The sequence below is a fragment of the Hyla sarda genome, chromosome 12 (genome assembly GCF_029499605.1).
Source record: "Hyla sarda isolate aHylSar1 chromosome 12, aHylSar1.hap1, whole genome shotgun sequence".
Taxonomy (NCBI): domain Eukaryota; kingdom Metazoa; phylum Chordata; class Amphibia; order Anura; family Hylidae; genus Hyla; species Hyla sarda.
In genome coordinates, this window is record NC_079200.1 from 28,386,729 (window position 1) to 28,410,157 (window position 23,429).

A 23,429-nucleotide genomic window follows, 5' to 3' on the forward strand; every position below is an offset into this window, starting at 1 on the left:
GCCACATTTATCAAAAGTCGCACAGACTTGGATGAATGACCACAGAACTGCGCGACCTTAGTCTGGCTAAACGTCCCAGAGAAGTGGCAGTTGTGCGACAATTGTATCAAATGTCGCATGGACTTTAATACATTTGTCACATAGAGCTATTTAGATAACTTCTAAATCAGTGACCACTGCACAAAGTGCTCTAAATAAGAACAATTCTTGGTAATAAAATTTACCAGAGCCAGCCTGCGACTTTTCATGCAACAAATTTAGATGAAAAAAAGCCGTCTAAATGGGGGCCTTTTTAAAAGACCACTGTAATGTTAAACCTCGCTATGAAGCTTATTATTACAAAAAAATAAAAAATAAGTACTTTTTTAAAGGAAAAATACTTTTATATACACTTTACTCCATTTATATTCACTATTTTTGTTGTTGTTGTTGTGTTGTTGTTTTTTTTATTTTTTTTTAAAGTCTTTTTAAAAATTTCCATTTCTCCATGGCTTAAAAATGTCCAGAAATTTTACATTGCTAGTCAGACCATTTATTAGTCCCATAGCCATCTAATGTGTATAAAACAAACAAAAAGAGATACAGCGCTCCATGGTGTATTAAACGATAAACCTGTGTGGTATATGGGATATAAATTAACCGCTCACCTATGGAGGTTGTGTTTCCACATACACAATGGTGAGCGCGTGTAATAAAGGTGTCCGCAGCCGACCAGTAAAACGTGGAGATAGAGTGGATAGCTTCAAAGAGGAACACCGGTCTGTGCGTGGCGCTGGACACAAGTGATGCAAACCAATGAATAAAAGCAAGGTAGTTTATTCTCCCATCATGCAACGCGTTTCACTGCAACAGCAGCTTCATCAGGCATGGATGCCTGATGAAGCTGCTGTTGCAGTGAAACGCGTTGCATGATGGGAGAATAAACTAACTTGCTTTTATTCATTGGTTTGCATCACTTGTGTCCAGCGCCACGCACAGACCGGTGTTCCTCTTTGAAGCTATCCACTCGATCTAATGTGTATGGCCATCTATAGGTTGTATTTACATAGGCTGGTCGCATGCTAGTAGTATTTTTACCACATTTTTCATAGAGGGGGGGGGGGGGATTCTCTTTTTACATTGCCATTCAAGCACTGGTATGGACTGTTTTATGGCCAATCATTCTAGGAATGTTTCTTAATTTTTTTTTTTTTTTAATGTTGATCTTTTTTTTTTTTTTTCTGTTTTCCTTTTAGAGTCTTTGTACTTTTACGACGGGGCTGAAAGATGAACATAAAGGCCTACTTCACACAGCCGCTGGGAAACAAATATGGAAGACAATGCTGCACACCACACAAAGAGTAAGACTGAAGTTGGTATTTTTGTTCAACGTGTTTATAGTAGTATTCTGCATAGACAAAATGGTGTTGCTTTTGATAATGTATTCAGTATTATCACCTTACTTTGCTTAGTTTTTAAAACCTCTAACATGATTCCTAGTAGACAGGATTTTACCAAAAATAGTGCCGTCTGCACTACTTGCTATCAAATATACTAGAACCACAATAGAAACCTGATTCACCCAAGTATAAGTCAGGATTACTATGGGGTATAACAGGGGTCAGTATTGGGCCATATTCTCTTTCATATATTTAAATGGGCACTGTCATTTGCAAAAATTATTATATATAATGTAGGTTATAACATTATATGTCAATTTGTTATGTACATTGGGTAAAAAATTTGTATATTTTTGGGTAAAAATGTTACATATTTCTTACCACTATGGGTCACTTCATTGTCCAGAATACAGTCTTGTCCTTACAGCTATTATAGCCCTTGTGTCTCTCTACTGAGATAAAATACAGGCGGTGTGGGCGGGACAAGTAGGGCTTTGTTCAGGCTCCTGGCTTGTCAATCAACCTGCTGTGTGAGCTGGGGGCATGTCACAGAACCTCACTGCACAGATCAGCCAATTGTCAGCTCTGAGGGGTGAGGCAGAGAGTTCACACATAAGATGTGAGGGCAAGCAAGGGAATGCCCCCTCCTCCTCAGTAAACTGCATGATTGCTGGGTTCCCCCACCATGCACAAGAATGGGGGTCCTGTGTCCCCCAAATGAATGAAGCAGCCAATGGGCATTTTACTCTAAGGATTGACAGAGATAGCTTAGATAAATAATTTTATTTCCCTAGAATGGCAAATTTGGCTTCAACCTCATGTGGCTTTTTACCTGGATCAACTTTGCAAGATAATGCAAGTAAAACATTATTTCAGCTCACCTGTCATCCGCACACAGACTGGACCTAGGTCAATGTCCAAAGATCAGTTTGTGTAAAATCTTAAAAAGCTTTATTTAATTTCCATAAAATCAGATGTCACATGTTTCAGGCTGTTTCAGCCGCAGCAGTAAGGGCAGCGTGATGTGAAGGAGACCATTGCCATTACCATCACACAGTGACTGAATAATACCGCTATATTGTTACTTAAAGAAGATGTCTCATGGAATAAAACTTATCCTCTATCCACAGTATAGGGATAAGTTTTAGATCGTGGGGGGGGGGGGGGGGGGGTCGAGTGCTGGGGCCCCCGCTATCTCCTGTATGGAGCCCTGGCTCTCCCCTGGAGCGGTGTGTCACGACCCCCGCCCGAAGCGGGGGCCGCCACACCCCCTCCATATAGCTCTATGGGAGAGCCATTCGGCTATCTTCGGCTCTCCCATAGAGCTATATATCGGGGGTCGTGACGCGCCACTCCAGGGGAGAGCTGGTGCTCCATACAGGAGATCGCGGTCTAAAACTTATGGGATACGTTTTATTCCATGAGACTACTCCTTTAAGAGAACATACTATACTCAAACCAAATAGACTCCTGTACAGTGACTGTTCTATAGGCTCTACAGCAGTGGTTCTCAACCTTTTTCGCAACTGTACCCCCAAAGGGCGAAAGCATGTCCGCGGGTACCCCTCGCGTGTAAATTTGCGCGGAACTTACGCGTGAGGGGTACCTGCGGACAAAATAAGTCATAAAATTACTTATTTTCATAATGGCGTGTGCTTACCTTATACTAATGCAATACTTAGTCCCCTTTTTCCATTATCCCCCCTACATCTTAATCCCCTTGTGCCATTATTATCCAATAAGGCAAAAGGGGATCAGAGGGGGAATAATGACAAAAGGGGACCAGAGGAGGGGGGGGAGGGATAATCACTACTCGCCACCCCCCCCCCCCCCCCTCCTCCATCTTAACCCCCTTGTGCCATTATTTTCCGATATGGCAAACAGAGGGGGGGGGGGGGGGGGGAGGCAGAATAATGACACAGGGGATTAAGATGTGGGGGGGGGGGGGGGGATAATCATCACCCCCCCCCCCCCCATTATTAATCCCCTCTTGCCATTATCTCCCCCCTCTCCATCTTAATGCCCCTGTGCCATTATTTCTCTCCCCCCTCCCCCCTCTTCCAATCCCCCCGGGCTAATATAATATACACATACAAAAACCATTCCTCCTTCCCATACACTTATTTTTTAACTTTTTTTTTTTACATTACCTGGCCTGTTCGGGTATACAGAACGTCCCGTGTGACCTGTCCTGGTATACAGCGCGTCCCAGAGTCCCGTTCGGCGGGCCGCACTGACATGTGACGTCCTCCTGCCCTGTGCGGCACCTCCGGGGAGGTCGCATGTCTCCCCAGCAACCATGCAGCTCCCGTACAATAGCCGATACTATACAGGGAGCTGCCGCGGCCATTCTCCACTGTGCACTGACAAATACTGGCCAATGTATGGCCAGTATTTGTCAGCGCATCGGCGTACCCCCGCACAATCGGTGGCATACCCCTAGGGGTACGCGTACCCCCGGTTGAAAACCCCTGCTCTTCAGAGCGTATAAGTGATTACAGTTACATCTGGTGACTCACAGGGGACGTCTTCTCTGATTGAAGTCATTCTCTTTCCTTCTCTTCTCCATCTGTTCTGTGCAGCAATGACTACTTCTCACGTCTACCACTTGTATCCACAGAATTTGCTGGACAAACATCTTAAACTCTGCACTTTTCCAGCATCATCCTTGCTTTTTCTCCACCTATAGTGCTCCAATTAGTAATAATACTTATCTTGGTAGGTAGGTGCCCTGTTAAGTAATCGGATCATTTTCTACTGTGTATAGGAACCCCTCCCCCGCTATGGTAAGTATGTGCTTCCAGGAGGCATTTACACCCAGTAGGTAGATAGGTATTACCCAGAAGGTAGTGTGCCCACAGTAGGTAGGTAGGTGCTCCTCAGTAGATAGATAGCTGTCCCCCATCTATGATGTAGATAGTGCACCAGTATAGATATTTGACCTTCTGGAGGTAAATTGGTACTCACCTAGTGAAGATAAATAAATACTTTATACTGATACTCCCTGATTGACAGCGCCCACTCGCAAGATGAGTGATGTCATTATTGTTCCTGGGCTAGGGGAGCCAGTACTGCTCACAGCACCCGTAGACTGCAGGCCCATGGCAGCCTGGGGCCTACAGATGAATCTTTCACCTTCAGGCGCATCCTATGTTTAGACGAAATAGCAATAAGGTAGCAACTAAGAATGTACACCAACGTATGATTAATGATTAAATGATTAACGTATGATTAGCACAAAATGTATTGCTGAGAAGTACAGCATGTTATCCATCGGAAGTATGGAGGAAGATGAAATCCGGGGAAACCAGCAGGGAAATGTAGCAAGAAAGTATGCCAGTTTATCTGCAGTTTAAGGATTATTAAGGGTTAATCGTATGTTGGGGTACATTCTTCTTTGCTGCGTTGGTGAAAGACCACCATACACCTTGGCAGAACTCACTGGACAACAAAAAGGTGATGGAAATAAACCGATCATTCACGCTGTCTTGCCTGCACAATAGTTGTCCTTGCTTACAACACGTATCAGCCCATATAATAGGGCCCGTAGAAATTTGGTGGCACGTCCTAGCGATATAGTGTCATGTCCTCACAATATGCCTAAAACATAAAAACAGGGCGCTCCATAGCGTAGTATTTTCAGGATAATTATATATGTGGAGGCAAACAACAAAGATTGCGCTTACCCCAAGAGTTTGTGTACCCCATACACAACCATGGAAAAAGCTTGGAAAGATGTGTCCTGCAGCCTTTTCACCAGAGTAACCAACGATGTATAGAGGATGCTTGCTTCAAACAGGGTGGATCAACACGGGGCTGGACACAATCATTGAGTATGATCTTGAAAGACTTTTATTACCCAGAATACAACTTGTTTCGCAGCACAGCAGGCTGCTTCATCAGGCCTGATGAAGCAGCCAGCTGTGCTGCAAAATGCATTGCATTCTGGGTAATAAAAGTCTTTCAAGATCACACTCCCTGATTGTGTCCAGCACCGTGTTGATCCACCCTGTTTGAAGCAAGCATCCTCCTCACAATATGCCGTCATTTATTTAGTTGGGAAAATTTCTTTAAAGTGCAACTGTCATGAGTTTTCAGCCCCCCTACTACAATGTTTTTACAGATGTCCATAACGTGAGTGTAACCATACTAGGGGTGTGAATCGCCAAGAATTTGGCGATTCGATTCGAATCGCGATACCAGTGTGGCGATTCGATATATCGCGATATATCGCGATACCGTCTAGGTGACGATACATCGCGATATATCGCCCACCTGGGAGCATTCATAGATCCCAATAGACGCCGCTGTCAGCTTTGACAGCGGCGATCTAGTACTCCGGTGCTGCAAAATAAAATAAAACACACTTTATCTTACCTGCCAACGAGCCCCCGGAGCTCCGGTACAGGTGTTGGGTCCCCGGGCTGTATTCTTCTTACTTCCTGTTAGTCCGGCACGTCACATGGAGCTTCAGCCTATCACCAGCGGAGGCGGGACATCGCTGCGGCTGGTGATAGGCTGAAGCTCCATGTGACGTGCCAGACTAACAGGAAGTAAGAAGAATACAGCCCGGGGACCGAACACCTGTACCGGAGCTCCGCGGGCTCGTTGGCAGGTAAGATAAAGTGCGTTTTATTAAAAATTCCACATCCCTAAAAGAATCGATTCAAAAATATTTTGAATCGATTCTGTATCGGCAAATGAAAAATCGCGATTATCGCGAGAATCGATTTTTTCTTACATCCCTAAACCATACCTTTATCGCTTTTCCTCCTTCTTTTATAACTTATAAAATACATTTATCCAGCGGTCAGGCACAGTCGAATAGGCGTAGCTTGTGGTTCGCAAAGCCCTGCCACCGCCACCATTCCTATCCTCTCCTTTCAGCACTGGGACCGGTGTGTAGTGAGACGCTGCATGTGTGCCCCTCCCTTCCTCTAGTACTGCACCTGCGCAGTTAACGCATAGGGAGCGAGTGTTCGCTCTGTCAATGCAGGGCAGTGGCGCGCATACATCAGGAGGGGCGCATGCGCTGTGAATGCGCTGTGTCTTACTACACAGCGATTCCAGCGCTGAAAAGAGAGGATAGGCGTGGCAGCGGCAGGGCTTTGCGGACCCCAAGCCACGCCTATCCGACTGTGCCTGACCGCTGGATAAATGTATTTTATCTATATATATAAAACTCAACGTGTGTGTGTGTATGTATGTATGTATGTATGTATGTATGTTCCACAAAAACGTCCAAACGGCTATAGATATTAACATGAAACTTGGCCACGTGTTACTTATATGTCAACAACAAACATAGGATAGGTAATTTAACCCTTACTCACCCCCATTTGCCAGAGGGGGGGGTTTATGTTTAAAGTCCCATACAAGTCAATGGGAAATATATGTTACTGCATAACTTCCAAACGGCTGGAGATATTTTGATAATACTTGATCACATGTTGCTTATATGTCCACTTAAAATATAGGATAGTTAATTTAACCCTTAACTACCCCCAAAGGAGATCGGGATAGGAGGACGGGATAGGAGGTCGAGATAGGAGGACGGGATAGGAGGTCGAGATAGGAGGTCGGGGTAGGAGGTCGGGGTAGGAGGTCGGGGTAGGAGGTCGGGGTAGGAGGTCGGGGTAGGAGGTCGGGGTAGGAGGTCGGGATAGGAGGTCGGGATAGGAGGTCGGGATAGGAGGTCGGGATAGGAGGACGGGATAGGAGGTCGAGATATGAGGAGGGGAAAGGAGCTTGGGATAGGAGGACGGGATAGGAGGTCGAGATTGGAGCTCGAGATTGGAGGACGGGATAGGAAGTAGAGATAGGAGGACCGGATAGGAGGATGGGATAGGAGGTCGGGATAGGAGGACGAGATGTGGGGTTGGGATATGACAACAATATATGAGGATGGGATATGAAGTCAAAAGCTTCCTCCTTTGTTTATTTTCCTCCCCAACAAGGATTAGGAAGGAAAAACCGGGCAACGCCGAGTATTCAGCTAGTAAGTTATAAAAGAAGGAGGAAGAGCGATAAAGATATGGTTACACTCACGTTATGGACATCTGTAACAACATTGTAGTAATCTGGGGGGCTAACAAATCATGACAATTGCGCTTTAATGGCCATTTGGTAACCCGGAAACCACAATATTGCTTTTTTGTATTTCTTAGAATTTGTTTGTAAAAGCAAGCATTTTTAGCCAAATGTGGAATTACTTAAAATAGCACAGACATCCCAGGCAAGCTCTTCTAACTCCAAGATGGTTTCTTGTGAATATTCCCGTTTGCACGGGAGGCACAAATGCTGTGCGCAGTTAATGTGGACATAAACACATATACACATGTCCTAGAAAGGACCCTTGTTGTCGGTGTATACATCTTTATTTCACCCTGCCCTTGGATTCATGTAATAAAACATTGTGGTTTACCTCTGATATTAGAATATTTTATCAGGGCACGGGCCAATGTTGGCTGTTTATTTTCTGATCTTCTTCTGTAACTATATATAAAGAAGTTTGTTGACCCATCTGCTTCACCCCTGGTTGTTATAGCTACTTCTGTAAAGAGCCTGCAACCTCCAAACCCCAAGACTGTAAGATAAACTCACTGCGGTGTAGTTGTGGTCATATTTATGCCAAACTGAAGTGTTTTGTCAAGTATATGTGACGCAAAAAAAAAATTTATAAGAAAAAAAAAAAAGAAAATTGGAGATTAAATAAAAATAAAGAACTGTCTGGATCTTTTTTTAGAGTTAGTTTTAATCTAAGTCTTATAGAGGTTAGCCCTAACAAATGTTCTCCCTGAAGTCGTCCCCAAGCTTGGTTCCAGTTGGTTATCTTCTAGTCATCGGAAACCGCTGTAAAACAGCATTCAGCAGTATATAGAAAAAGTATGATACAGTAGCATTCCTATAAACCTTTAGTCACTGCCTAAAGGGGTACTCCGCTGCTCCGAATGCTGGAGCCGGTTCTGGGAGCTCGTGACGTCATAGCCACGCCCCCTCATGACGTCACCCCCACCCCTCAATGCAAGTCTATGGGAGGGGGTTACGCCACCCCCTCCCATAGACTTGCATTGAGGTGGCAGGGCGTGACGTCATGAGGGGGCATCGGAGTACCCCTTTAAACACCTTTTTATGGTACAGGTGCCCTGTGACGGTTGTAGCAGGAACTTGGCTAATATCTAATGATAGCTGGGATTCTCTAACTGCCAGGATCAAGAAAGAACAAAAATCATATTAAGTAGATGGAGATGCATCACTTTTGCAACAAATTTCTAGAATTGGGGAATAACTGTCTAAAAACCCTTCTATCAGAAATATTGTACTCCTTCCTATCAAACCTATTGAGAAAAAGCAAGGAAAGCGCTCCTACCACAATGAACTGTGCAAACCATACACAACAATGGAAAAGGTGTATCGGATGAATCAACGGTTGGATCTGCAGCCTTCCTGCCCCAAGCAGTAGGGACAAACCAGAGGACACACTTCATAGGAATTCACAGGAATAAGTCTGCGCTGATGGGAACCACCACATAGATGAAAAGAGTAGCTTTACTGGACCACCATGCAACACTTTTCACTGCGCTATGGCAGCTTAATCAGGCATTATAAAGCTGCCATAGCACAGTAAAACGCGTTGCATGAGGATCCAAATAAGCTACTCTTTTAGTCTATGTGGTGGTTGCGATCAGTGCCGACTTATTTCTGTGAAGTATGTCCTCTGGTTTGTCGTTATCAAAAATATTGGACCTGGATTATCAAGAGCAGAACAACCTTCCTAGTGATTCCAGCGCTTCTCTTCTCTTAAAGGGGTACTACACTGCCCCAGCGTTCGGAACATTTTGTTCAGAACGCTGGGTGTGGGGTGACGTCACAACCCCTCCCATAGACATGAATGGTGTGGGTGTGGCGTGACGTCACGTCCCCAGTCCCGGAAATTGGAGATTCAGCACCCACATAGAATGCAGGTGCTGCAGGGAGATCACGGGGGGTCTCAGCAGCGGGAACCCCCGTGATCAGACATCTTATCCCCTATTCTTCGGATACGGGATAAAATGTTTTTGCCCGGAATACCCCTTTAACTTAGTACAATAGGGAGAACTTTTGGAAGGATATGAATCTTCATGTGTCATACCTAGAGTTGAGCAAACTTACAGTAAATTGGCTTGTAGCGAACCTCACAGCTCGGCCGTTGATTCGGCCGTTGATTACTTTAGTCTGCATAAATTAGTTCAGCTTTCCAAGGGCTCCAGTTGCCTGGAAAAGGTGGATACAGACCTAGGAGACCTAAGACTGTCATCCCGGACTTTTCCATGAAACCAGAGCCTTTGGAAAGCTGAACTAATTTACGCAGACTAAAGTAATCAACAGCCGAGCTGCGAGGTTCACTACAAGCCAATTTACTGTAAGTTCGCTCCACTCTAGTCATACCAAATCATGACAGAGGGAGAGAGTACCAGTTATTAAGATCTGATGCTAAAATACTTTAGAGTGGATGGTAAGCCATAATTTATGCATAGAATTTGCGTGAATCTTCACACCTAGATTTGCTCATTCTACTGATCAAGTAGATAAAACATCATGAAGTGTTTTTTTTCTCTCTTATGTAAGAACACAATCTTTTAACCAGTGTATGAACAGACTTAGTTTTTGAGTCTGTATTTTCAGCTTGAAACAGCATTTTTAATGTTTTAATTTTTTTGCTATTTGGTCTTTTTTTTATTTATTTTTTTACGGTAGCTATTTGTTGCATTGCAAACAAAGAATAAGTTGGCCAGCACTATTGATTCCAAACTGTCATACGGACCTGGCTTACAGGTGCAGGCTGCTGGGCTAAATATACAGCAACAGGAGAATACGGCAGCACACTGCTAGCACGAAGATATAGGTAAAACATGAGTATATAGATACAACATGAGAAACTATTCAGCTATGGTGCAGTAATGAAATAGTGAGATTCTTAGCTTGCAATTTGGTGGCCAAATAGCTTGAACCGTCCCACCACGGTAAGGTGATCGCATTGGGACGGACCCTACACTATGAATATGCCTCTGTGTGAACAGATCAGAAGGCATTGCAAGATCTGGAACATCCAAATCACCTATCACTATTTCATTACTGCACCATAGCTGAATAGTTTCTCATGTTGTATCTATATAATCATGTTTTATCTATATCTTTGAGCTAGCAGTGTGCTGCTGTATTCTCCTGTTGCTGTATATTTAGCCCAGCAGCCTGCACCTGTAAGCCAGGTCCGTATGATAGTTTGGAATCAATAGTGCTGACCAACTTATTCTTTGTTTGTATTACACATATGGGGGAGTGGCTACCTCCATGTTGGTTCTTGCACCCCACCCACCTCTATTAGGTGTATATAAGGTGATTTGGATGTTCCAGATCTTGCAATGCCTTCTGATCTGTTCACACAGAGGCATATTCATAGTGTAGGGTACGTCCCAATGAGAACACCTTACCGTGGTGGGACGGTTCAAGCTATTTGGCCGCCAAATTGCAAGCTAAGTATCTCACTATTTCATTACTGCACCATAGCTGAATAGCTTCTCATGTTGTATCTATATACTCATGTTTTATCTATATCTTTGTGCTAGCAGTGTGCTGCTGTATTCTCCTGTTGCTGTTTATTTTTGTTTGTTTGGGTTAAAGACCTTTTCATCTTTTTTTGCTACAGCAAGTGTTATCCATTTTTGGATGAATATTGCAGAACAAAATGTTTTTTTTTTTTTTATTCTTATTTATTTATTTATTTTTTACTGTAAACCACTTAAAGAGGTTCTCCAACCTTTAAAGAAAAGATTATATAGAGATGGGGGGGAAATAGAAAAAAAATACTTACCTCCTAGCACTGGTTCCTTGCTGACCCCCTGCAGCTCCTATTTGCTTCTGCCCGATCCACTTTTCTTCTTCTGTCTTTTTCCTGCTTTTGAGATGAACACCTGTTGCAGGACCTACCAGCTCAGCAAATCACTGTTGGGGGCAGGACACCTCTGCGGACAGTGATTGGCTGAGTTAGCAGGTCCTTCATCAAATGCTCGTTTCAGAAGCAGGAAGAATAAAAAAAATATCGGGGGGTGACTGGATGGAGCGAACAGAAGCTTGGGGGAAACAGGGCTAGATAAGTAAGTATGTATGTTTTTTTTTTTTTTTTTTTTTTCACTTTTGCTCTTGTCTCGGCACCATGTTATTTTTTAAAAAGGGCTTGATAACCCCTATAATCTTACAGCTGTAATATTTAACAGAATGGGAATTACCTTCCATTTATTTAAAGGAAAACAGTCATCCTGTTCACCCACACTAAAACAATACACTGGGTTATAGTGCGGTTGAAAAGGAGACTGATGCTGGGTCTCTGTCTAAGAAACGTCCCTGCAGCCCGCAGCGTTGTCCCTCTTAAGGTTCGCTTCTTTCTTCACTGAATTGTGCACAGGAGGCTCGCCGGGTGAATTGGAGCACTCAGTAGGCGTAAGCGCTCACGTGACCAGTGCCCGTGAATATTTTCACCCGGCGAGCCTCCTGTGCGCAATTCACCGAATAAAGTAGCAGACCTTCAGAGGGACACCGCTGCGGGTTGCAGGTACGTATCTTAGTCCGAGACCCCGCATCGGTCTCCTGTTCACCTACACTATAACCCAGTGTATGACCATTTTCCTTCAAAGGGCACATTCATTAGTCATTTTGTTGTATTGTTTCCTACATGTATGCGCATTGTCTGTATTCAGATGTTTTACTTTCTTTCCTGCTGTAGAACAGTACCACTAAAGATGAACTCCGACCTACAGAAGAAGAGGTTGGAACATTTACGAAGATAATCGAGGCAATGGGCTTTACTGGACCGCTGAAATATAACAAATGGGTGAGGAAAAAGTGTTAAAATGCAAAAAATAAAAAAAATTTGTGTATTTGCTCCCTCCATGCTCATGGATATGGGCGGGAAATCAAAACCTGTCCAGAGGAAAAGTTGCCCAGTTGCCCATAGCAACCAATCAGCTTGCTTCTTTCATTTTTAACCCCTTAAGGACGCAGGACGTAAATGTACGTCCTGGTGCGGTGGTACTTAACACACCAGGAAGTACATTTACGTCCTGTGCATAACCGCGGGCATCGGAGCGATGCCCGTGTCATGCGCAGCTGATCCCGGCTGCTGATCGCAGCCAGGGACCCGCCGGCAATGGCCGACCCCGCGATCTCGCGGGCGTCCGCCATTAACCCCTCAGATGCCGGGATCAATACAGATCCCGGCATCTGCGGCATTGCGCGATTTCAATGAATGATCGGATCGCCCGCAGCGCTGCTGCGGGGATCCGATCATTCAGAACGCCGCACGGAGGTCCCCTCACCTTCCTCCTTCCGGCTCCCGGAGTCTCCTGCTCTGGTCTGAGATCGAGCAGACCAGAGCAGAAGATCGCCGATAACACTGATCTGTTCTATGTCCTATACATAGAACAGATCAGTATTAGCAATCATGGTATTGCTATGAATAGTCCCCTATGGGGACTATTCACGTGTAAAAAAAAAAAAGTAAAAGTAGAAGTAAAAAAAAAAAGTGAAAAATCCCCTCCCCCAATAAAAAAGTAAAACGTCCGTTTTTTCTTATTTTACCCCCAAAAAGCGTAAAAAATAAATATAATAGACATATTTGGTATCGCCGCATGCGTAAATGTCCGAACTATTAAAATAAAATGTTAATGATCCCGTACGGTGAACGGCGTGAATGTAAAAAAAAAAAAAAAGTCCAAAATTGCTACTTTTTTAATACATTTTATAAAAAAAAAAAATTATAAACAATTTATTAAAAGTTTTTTATATGCAAATATGGTATAAAAAAAAGTACAGATCATGGCGCAAAAAATGAGCCCTCACACCGCCGCTTATACGGAAAAATAAAAAAGTTAGAGGTCATCAAAATAAAGGGATTATAAACGTACTAATTTGGTTAAAAAGTTTGTGATTTTTTTTAAGCGCAACAATAATAGAAAAGTATGTAATAATGGGTATCATTTTAATCGTATTGACCCTCAGAATAAAGAACACATGTCATTTTTACCGTAAATTGTACGACGTGAAAACGAAACCTTCCAAAATTAGCAAAATTGCGTTTTTCTTTTTAATTTCCCCACAAAAATAGTGTTTTTTTGTTGCGCCATACATTTTATGATATAATGAGTTATGTCATTACAAAGGACAACTGGTCATGCAAAAAACAAGCCCTCATACTAGTCTGTGGATGAAAATATAAAAGAGTTATGATTTTTAGAAGGCGAGGAGGAAAAAATGAAAGCGTAAAAATTTAATTGTCTGAGTCCTGAAGGCCAAAATGGGCTGAGTCCTTAAGGGGTTAACAAGGCCTCTGCAAAATGAAAGAAGCGATCTGATTGGTTGCTATGGGCAACTGGGCAACTTTTCCTTTGAACAGGTTTTGATAAATTTCCCCCGATGGTTCCTCTCCAACCATTTGTAGACAACATCCAAAGTAGAGAATCACGACTTTCACTTTATTTTTTCTTTTACAACAGATACAGTAAAGTGCAGTGTAGACATCAGACATTCAAATATTCTTGGTGACATTGGAAGGATGTCTGGTATCTGATGCTCCATAAATACCATATTTCATACTGCGTTTGGTGCGTCCTTCATAACCAATATTACATCATATACAAAAAATATATATTATAAACTATCCAGGTTGTATTGCAGTTAACCCCTTAAGGACGCAGGACGTAAATGTACGTCCTGGTGAGGTGGTACTTAACGCACCAGGACGTACATTTACGTCCTAAGCATAACCGCGGGCATCGGAGCGATGCCCGTGTCATGCGCGGCTGATCCCGGCTGCTGATCGCAGCCAGGGACCCGCCGGCAATGGCCGACGCCCGCGATCTCGCGGGCGTCCGCCATTAACCCCTCAGGTGCCGGGATCAATACAGATCCCGGCATCTGCGGCAGTTCGCGATTAAAATGAACGATCGGATCGCCCGCAGCGCTGCTGCGGGGATCCGATCATTCATAACGCCGCACGGAGGTCCCCTCACCTTCCTCCGTGCGGCTCCCGGCGTCTCCTGCTCTGGTCTGTGATCGAGCAGACCAGAGCAGGAGATGACCGATAATACTGATCTGTTCTATGTCCTATACATAGAACAGATCAGTATTAGCAATCATGGTATTGCTATGAATAGTCCCCTATGGGGACTATTCAAGTGTAAAAAAAAATGTAAAAAAATGTAAAAGTAAAAAAAAAGTGAAAAATCCCCTCCCCCAATAAAAAAGTAAAACGTCCGTTTTTCCTATTTTACCCCCAAAAAGCGTAAAAAACATTTTTTATAGACATATTTGGTATCGCCGCGTGCGTAAATGTCCGAACTATTAAAATAAAATGTTAATGATCCGTACGGTGAACGGCGTGAACGAAAAAAAATTTTAAAAGTCCAAAATTCCTACTTTTTTAATACATTTTATTAAAAAAAAATTATAAAAAATGTATTAAAAGTTTTTTATATGCAAGTGTGGTATCAAAAAAAAGTACAGATCATGGCGCAAAAAATGAGCCCCCATACCGCCGCTTATACGGAAAAATAAAAAAGTTATAGGTCATCAAAATAAAGGGATTATAAACGTACTAATTTGGTTAAAAAGTTTGTGATTTTTTTTAAGCGCAACAATAATATAAAAGTATATAATAATGGGTATCATTTTAATCGTATTGACCCTCAGAATAAAGAACACATGTCATTTTTACCATAAATTGTACGGCGTGAAAACGAAACCTTCCAAAATTAGCAAAATTGCGTTTTTCGTTTTAATTTCCCCACAAAAATAGTGTTTTTTGGTTGCGCCATACATTTTATGATATAATGAGTGATGTCATTACAAAGGACAACTGGTCGCGCAAAAAACAAGCCCTCATACTAGTCTGTGGATGAAAATATAAAAGAGTTATGATTTTTAGAAGGCGAGGAGGAAAAAATGAAAACGTAAAAATTAAATTGTCTGAGTCCTTAAGGCCAAAATGGGCTGAGTCCTTAAGGGGTTAAAGGGGTACTCCGGTGAAAACCTTTTTTTCTTTTAAATCAACTGGTGGCAGAAAGTTAAACCTATTTGTAAATTACTTCTATTAAAAAATCTTAATCCTTCCAGTACTTATTAGCTGCTGAATGCTACAGAGAAAATTCCTTTTTGTAACACTGATGACATCACGAGCACAGTGCTCTCTGCTGACAATGCTCTCTGTCCATTTTAGCAACCATGCATAGCAGATGCACAGCAGATGTATGCTAAGGGCAGCATGGTGGCTCAGTGGTTATTACTGCTGCCTTGCAGTGCTTGGGACCTGGGTTCAAATCCCACTAAGGACAACAATAAATAAAGCGTTATTATTATAATAACGTCAGCAGAGAGAACTGTGCTCGTGATGTCATCAGAGAGCATTCCAAAAAGAAAAGAATTTCCTCTGTAGTATTCAGCAGCTAATAAGTACAGGAAGGATTAAGATTTTTTAATAAAAGTAATTTACAAATACGTTTAACTTTCTGCCACCAGTTGATTTAAAAGAAAAAAGGTTTTCACCGGAGTACCCCTTTAAGGTAGGATTGCATATTCCGTTTGGAACCATCTATTAGTCTGGTTTCTGAAGGCACAGTCATTACATTTCCTACCACTACGGATTTATAAATACTATACTGCTAAATACTGCACATCCACAAGGTCTAAATTATAGACTGGACCTAGTCATGAATTATTAATGATTTTATTTTTTTTACATGTTTCACAGGTGTGTCTTTTATTTGGTCTATTTAAACCTGTCTAATGGTACCAACCCGATCTACAATTATGGTCCAGTTGAGTGGGAATACATTAGAGGGGGAGTGGTTCCCATATAGTCTACAGAATAAAGTATAAGCTGCACGGCACTGCTATCCTAGATAGACTCGATGCGGTATACTTGGATATATGTATGTGAGAGTGGTGGTGCTCTGGTCAAATGCTGATAGACAACTTCTTATGGCAAATAGTTAGATGAACGATAAGGCCGGCAGACTCACCAGTTTCTCTTCTTCTTTATGACGTTAGCATAACATAAGCATACCCACAAACTGTGGGGGTAAGGATCTGCGGTGGAGGGACAAACAGGCAACAGATTCCGTTTCACACGGTTCATCGTGCTTCCTCCGGCCATGGCCGGAGGAAGCACGATGAACTGTGCGAAACGGAATCTGTTGCCTGTTTGTCCCCCCACCGCACATCCTTACCCCCACAGTTGGTGAGCATGCTTATGTTATGCTAACGCAATAAAGAAGAAGAGAAACTGGTGAGTCTGCCGGTAGAGATGAGCGAATTTGTAGTAAATTTGATTCGTCACGAACTTCTCGGCTCGGCAGTTGATTACTTATCCTGCATAAATGAGTTCAGCTTTCAGGTGCTCCCGTGGGCTGGAAAAGGTGGATACAGTCCTAGGAGACTCTTTCCTAGGACTGTATCCACCTTTTCCAGCCCACCGGAGCACCTGAAGGCTGAACTAATTTATGCAGGATAAGTCATCAACTGTCGAGCCGAGAAGTTCGTGACGAATCGAATTTACTGTAAATTCGCTCATCTCTACCTGCCGGCCTTATCTTTCATCTAACGGTTTCCCATATCGTCTACGCTGCACTTTACTTGTATCCGTTTAAAGTAAAAACTTTTCCCCCCAGTGCCTTCATTCTCTTCTTTGGATGAGGGGAAAATGTATTTTGTGTAAAAATGCAGATTTTACAGTTTGTCTAAATTAGTATTACTCAGGAGAGTATAGTACTAACCCCTTGAGGACCAGGCCATTTTTCTTTTCTGCACTTACATCCCCCCCCCCCCTTCTAAAAATCACATCTCTTTCCATTTTCCACCTACAGACCCATATAAGGGCTTGTTTTTTGCACCACAAATAGTACTTTCTAATTACATCAATCATTTCATAACAAAATCTGTGGTAAATCCAAAAACAAAATTATTTGTGGGGTTAAATTGAAAAAAAAAATTTTTTGAAAAAAAACAAAAAAGCCATTCTGGAAAAATGATAACTACGTGCACCAGAATGACTACCGTATTTTTCGCCGTATAAGACGCACTTTTTCTTCCCCAAAACGTGGGGGGAAAAGTTGGTGCGTCTTATACGGCGAATATACGCCCGAGGCTGCTGCGGGCGAGAGCGGGAAGTCAGCTGTAAGTACAGAGGCTGCGGCGGGGCGGTACTGGTGCTGACTACCCGCTCCCCACCCGCAGCAGCCTCATGACCCCCGGTGAATTTTTCCCCTCACACCGGCTATGTTTATTGCCCTATGCCTGGAACATACAGTTCCGGGCGCCGGGCAAGTGAATTACTAATAACTGTATATTAAAAACCAGGGGGCCTCCAGCTGTTCTGAAACTACAACTACCAGCATGCCCGGACCGGCAAAGGCTGTCTGGGCATGCTGGTAGTTGTAGTTTCACAACAGCTGGAGGCCCCCTGGTTTTTAATATACAGTATTAGTTTTTACCTGCTCTGGCCGGCCCCCGCCTGCAGCCGCACGCAGGAGCCGGCCCGGGCAGATAAAATCATAGGTTTTCCTATGCCGGACATCCCTATGTCCCGAAAAATCTTTTCGGGACATAAGGATGTCCGCGGGTCACTCACCATTCCCCGGCCGATGCGCGTCCTCCTCCGGTCCTCCTGCGGTCTTCCTGCGATCCTCTGCCTCTCTATGGTTGTACGCACGGGACCTCAGTGACGTCCCGTGCGTACAACCATAGAGGCGCCGGAGGACCGGAGGAAGACGCACGCCGACCGGGGCCTGGTGAGTGACCGGCGGTGTGTAATCTTCAGCGTTCCGGTCACCGCTCCTCCGGTCCCGGCACCTATTGCTATGGTCCATAGGCCATAGCAGTAGATGTGACACTGGGCCAGAGGAGCAGTGACCGGATCACTGTGGGGGCAGCACACAGAGATACAGCCTCCAGCCATACACTGTATATGGCTGGAAGCTGTATGTCTGTGGGGGGGAGCTGCCTACTATTGCGGGGGAACTATACTGCCAGCCATTGTGGGGGAACTATACTGCCAACCATTGTGGGGGAACTATACTGCCAACCATTGTGGGGGAACTATACTGCCAACCATTGTGGAGGGGGGGAGCTGCCTACCATTTTGGAGGGGGGGGAAGCTGCCTACCATTGTGGGGGAACTATACTGCCAACTATTGTGGGGGGGAGCTGCCAGTGCCTACCATTGTGGGGGAACTATACTGCCAACTATTGTGGGGAAACTATACTGCGACCATTGTGGGGGAACTATACAGCCAACTATTGTGGGGGAACTATACTGCCAACCATTGTGGGGGGGAGGGGGGAGGAGCTGCCTACCATTGTGGGGGAACTATACTGCCAACTATTGTGGGGGAACTATACTGCCAACCATTGTGGGGGGGAGGGGGAAGGAGCTGCCTACCGTTGTGGGGGAACTATACTGCCAACTATTGTGGGGGGGGAGGGGGGAGGAGCTGCCTACCATTGTGGGGGAACTATACTGCCAACTATTGTGGGGGAACTATACTGATATAAAATATTTTACTACAGTATTTGGTTCAGAATCTTTTTTTTCTAGATTTTCCTCCTTTAAAATTGGGTGCGTCTTATATGCCGGAGTGTCTTATATGGCGAAAAATACGGTATGTTTAAAATTGTCATCTTCTGACCCCTATATTTTTCCATATACGGGGCTATATGAGGGCTCATTTTTTGCTCTGTGGTCTGTATTTTTTATCAGTACCATTTTTGTTTTGATGGGACTTTCTAAAAACACTTTCTATAATTTTTTTTTTTTTTTTATGGTTTGAACTTTTTTGGGGAAATTTTACATGAAAATAAAACCTTTTTTCCATTAACATAAAGTAACAAAGAAAAATATAAGAACATTTTTTTTTCAAAGATTTCCATCTACACATGTGCATGTTTACATTTATTTTTGTTTACATAATTTTATTAAAAAAAATGGGAAAAGGGTGATTCAAACTTTTATTAGCGGAGGGGCTTATTCACATTTATTAACTGTTTAAGTCCCATAGGGGCTATAACATGCAATCTTGCGATTGCAAAAACTGTGCTTTGGCTCAGCATTGATCAGTATAAATGGTGCTTTGCTGCTCTTGCCTGCAGAGGCTGGCTGGAGCATCAGAACAGCGATTGGATGGCGAGGAGTCAGGTTAGGGCCCTTCTGCTGTCCACTCAGCTGATCGGCACTTCACGATTTCACCGCAGATGTCCCAATCAGCTTCCTGAGCTAACCAGCAACGATAAATCCTGCATTTAGACACCGCAATCGACAGTAATTGTGACGTCCAAAGAGTTAATGCCGGGCATCGTCCCGATCGGTGATGTCCGGCATTAACTGCCGGTCCTGGCTGCTGATAGCAACTGTGTAAATCCTGTGGTGGCAGCAAGTTAAACAGATTTGTAAATTACTTCTATTTAAAAATCTTAATCCTTCCAGTACTTATCAGCTGCTGTAGGCACCAAAGAAGTTGTGTATTCTTTCCAATCAGACACAGTGCTTTCTGCTGCCATCTTTGTCCATGTCAGGAACTGTCCTGAGAAGTAGTAGATCCCCAGAGCAACTCTATTCTGCTCTGGAAGGCTTCAAGTTTTTTTTTTTTTTATAGAGGCAATTTACAATTTAGACTGCGATGTGTTCCGCTCGGATTTCCGCCTGAAAAAAGAGCAACCCCTTTCTTCAGGCAGAAATTTTCTAGCGGATTTTCAAAGCGGATTTTCCGCTTCACAAATTCCGAAGTGTGAATTTGTGAACGGAAAACCATTCACTACACTAGACATTTTAGCAAGCGGAATTTCTGACGGAAATTTTACGTCTGAATTTCTGTTGGAAATTCTGTAGTCTGAACCTAGCTTAACAGTTGTTGGCGACAGCTGAAAAGCCGAGACGGAGTAAATTGCCCTATGGCTGGAGAATTAAAGGGGTACTCCGCCCCTAGACATCTTATCCCCTATACAAAGGATAGGGGATAACATGTCCGATCGCCAGGGGGGGTAGGGGGCTGGCCACTGGGGCTCCTTTGGATCCCTGGGTGGCGCCCCAGTGGCGCTGACGTCACACCATGCCCCCTCCATTCATGTCTATGGCATGAGTCGTGTTGCATAACATGACTGATTGTGGAGGATTACAGCCGCTGGCCCCTCCCAACACACACACGCCCCCCCCCCCCCCCCCACGATCAGACATGTTATCCCCTATCCCGAGCTGTTGGCTGTCTGGGCATGCTGGGAATTGGAGTACATCTGGAGGGCCTCAGTTTGAGACCACTGCTTTTTTTTTTTTTTGTCTTCCTTAACATTTTTTCATACCGTTTTCTATTCATAGTTATGGGGGCAGACATTTTGCCCAAGATGCTTTGTCTAACCTCATTTTGATATATGCTTTACAGCAGCCACATGAAATATTAAAACTTGTAGTCTGGAGCTGACTCGTTGACTTCTATGGGAGAGTTTTCTAGGCATGATGTATGACCTGTGCTAAGAGAGAAAACTCACACCAGACCTTGAGTTACAGCTTAGACTGTTCACTAGTGGCTGTAATGCTCTCCATGCAATTGCTGCTACTTAGGGTGTGTATGAAGGCATAGGAGAGCAGGACCCCCTTTTCTGTGTGTCAGACCACTGGGACCCCCCACAATCTCCTGTGGCTACTTACCCATCCACAGCTCTCCAGCCCCCTGGACAAGAGAAAGTGATGGCCTCTGCTCAGCTAATCTCCGGCTGGTGATTGGCTGAGTGGACCGTCACTTGCCCACATTCAGGAAGGTGGGGGCCAGAGTGCACAGAGGACAAGGAAGTAGCCTGGGCCCCGTACAGGAGATCATAGGGGGGCCCAGCTATTGGACCCCCCCAACGATCAGACACTTATCTCTGATCCTGAGAATAGGGGATAGGTGTCTGATAAGTTCAGTTCCCTGGAGTACCCCTTCAATAGCTTACCTGAGAAGGTTGTGCACACCATGTACAACACTGCACCAAGTATATTTGTCCCATTACAGCCTTCCTGCTCTTAGATTAGACAACATACAGACGTTTTTCCTCATGTAGGTTTAATGCATTAAAGACGTTCAATTACCCAGGATTCAACACGTTTCTCAGTCTTTAGCTGCTTCATCAGGCTTAACAGATAAAACACAGGTAACCTTAACTAGCCCAAAGTTAACTCATGAAATCATTGGTAATAAAACAATAAAAGGGATATTAACACTAACAGAATATAAATAAATAAATACTGTACAATAGAAAACATGTTCTTCATAGGACAAATTCATGGTAGAAATATAAAAAGCACAATAAAATTCAGAAAAGTATTCCTAATGAATATTCTCAATAGTTTCATACAACTTTGTGGGAATACTGTAAGGCTAGGTTCACATTGCCATTCGCATCCGACCCATTCGACTCCCGTCCGATCGGCTCTTCCGGGACTACTACTGGGTCCTGACTGACCCCATTTACTTGCATGGGGTCCGTCGGTGATCTGGTAATTTTACAGGAATGTAGCAGAGAAAAAAATAGTGCTCAAATTTTTTTTTTCTGTGCTACACCATTGTTCAGACCAGATTGCCGACGGAACCCCGAATAGCGGAGTCTGCCGGCAATGTGAACGAGGCCTAACTCTTTGAAATCTATTTAAACACTCTACTTATATAGTCTCAAGAATAATCAGTGTTGCATCCTGTCTTCTATGCATTAAAGGGGTACTCCGGTGGAAAACTTATTTTTATTTTTATTTTTTTTACATCAACTGGTGCCAGAAAGTTAAACAGATTTGTAAATTACTTCTATTAAAAAAATCTTAACCATTCCAGTTCTTTTTAGCAGCTGTATGCTACAAAGGAAAATTATTTTCTTTTTGAATTTCTTTTTTTTCTTGTCCACAGTGCTCTCTGCTGACACCTGATGTGCGTATCAGGAACTGTCCAGAGCAGGAGAAAATCCCCATTGCAAACCTATGCTACTCTGGACAGTTCCTGACATGGACAGAGGTGTCAGCAGAGAGCTCTGTGGACAAGACAAAAAAGAAATTAAAAAAGAAAAGCATTTTCTCTGTAGCATACAGCTGCTAAAAAGTACTGGAAGGATAAACATTTTTTTTTATAGAAGTCATTTACAAATCTGTTTAACTTTCTGGCACCAGTTGATTTAAAAAAAAAAAAAAAAGTTTTCCACTGGAGTACCCCTTTAATGCATAGAAGACGTTTAAAGGGGTATCCCAGGCAAAAACTTTTTTTTATATATCAACTGGCTCCGGAAAGTTAAACAGATTTGTAAATTACTTCTATTAAAAAATCTTAATCCTTCCAATAGTTATTAGCTTCTGAAGTTTTCTGTCTAACTGCTTAATGATGATGTCACATCCCGGGAGCTGTGCATGATGGGAAAATATCCCCATAGGAACTGCACAGCTCCTGGGACGTGAGTCATCAGAGACCAGTTAGACAGAAAACAGCAACTCGACTTCAGAAGCTAATAACTATTGGAAGGATTAAGATTTTTTAATAGAAGTAATTCACAAATCTGTTTAACTTTCCAGAGCCAGTTGATATATAAAAAAAAGTTTTGGCCTGGAATACCCCTTCAACTAGCCAGGATGCAACACTGATTATTCTTTAGACTATTTAAGCAGAGTGTTTAAATAGATTTCAAAGAGTAAGGCCTCACATTGCCGTCAGACTCTGCTATTCGGGGTTCCATCGCCAATCTGTTCTGAACAATGGGAATGTAGCAGAGGGAAAAAAAAAAATAGTTAAAGGACTATTTTTTCTCCGCTAAATTCCTGTAAAATTACCAGATCGCCGACTGACCCCTTGCAAGTGAATGGGGTCCGTCAGGACCTGGTAGTAGTCCCAGAAGAGCCTATGGGATGCGAACGGCAATGTGAACCTAGCCTTATCCATCAAGAATCCTTTTAGATGTATAAGCTATCTACAGTATTCTCACAAAGTTGTATGAAACTATTGAGAATATTCATTAGGAATA

At 43.3% G+C, this 23,429-nt stretch overlaps 1 protein-coding gene across 3 annotated transcripts in view; it reads left to right on the forward strand.

Moving 5' to 3' along the window:
- The window catches only part of LOC130296594 (ubiquinol-cytochrome-c reductase complex assembly factor 1), a 145,833-nt gene that overhangs the window by 21,230 nt on the left and 101,174 nt on the right, over positions 1-23,429 (forward strand). For all 3 annotated transcript variants that reach the window (XM_056548297.1, XM_056548298.1, XM_056548299.1), the window contains exons 3-4: positions 1,236-1,340; positions 12,139-12,246. In XM_056548297.1, coding sequence (XP_056404272.1) covers positions 1,236-1,340; positions 12,139-12,246 — 213 coding nt within the window. The remainder of the gene's footprint in view (positions 1-1,235; positions 1,341-12,138; positions 12,247-23,429) is intronic.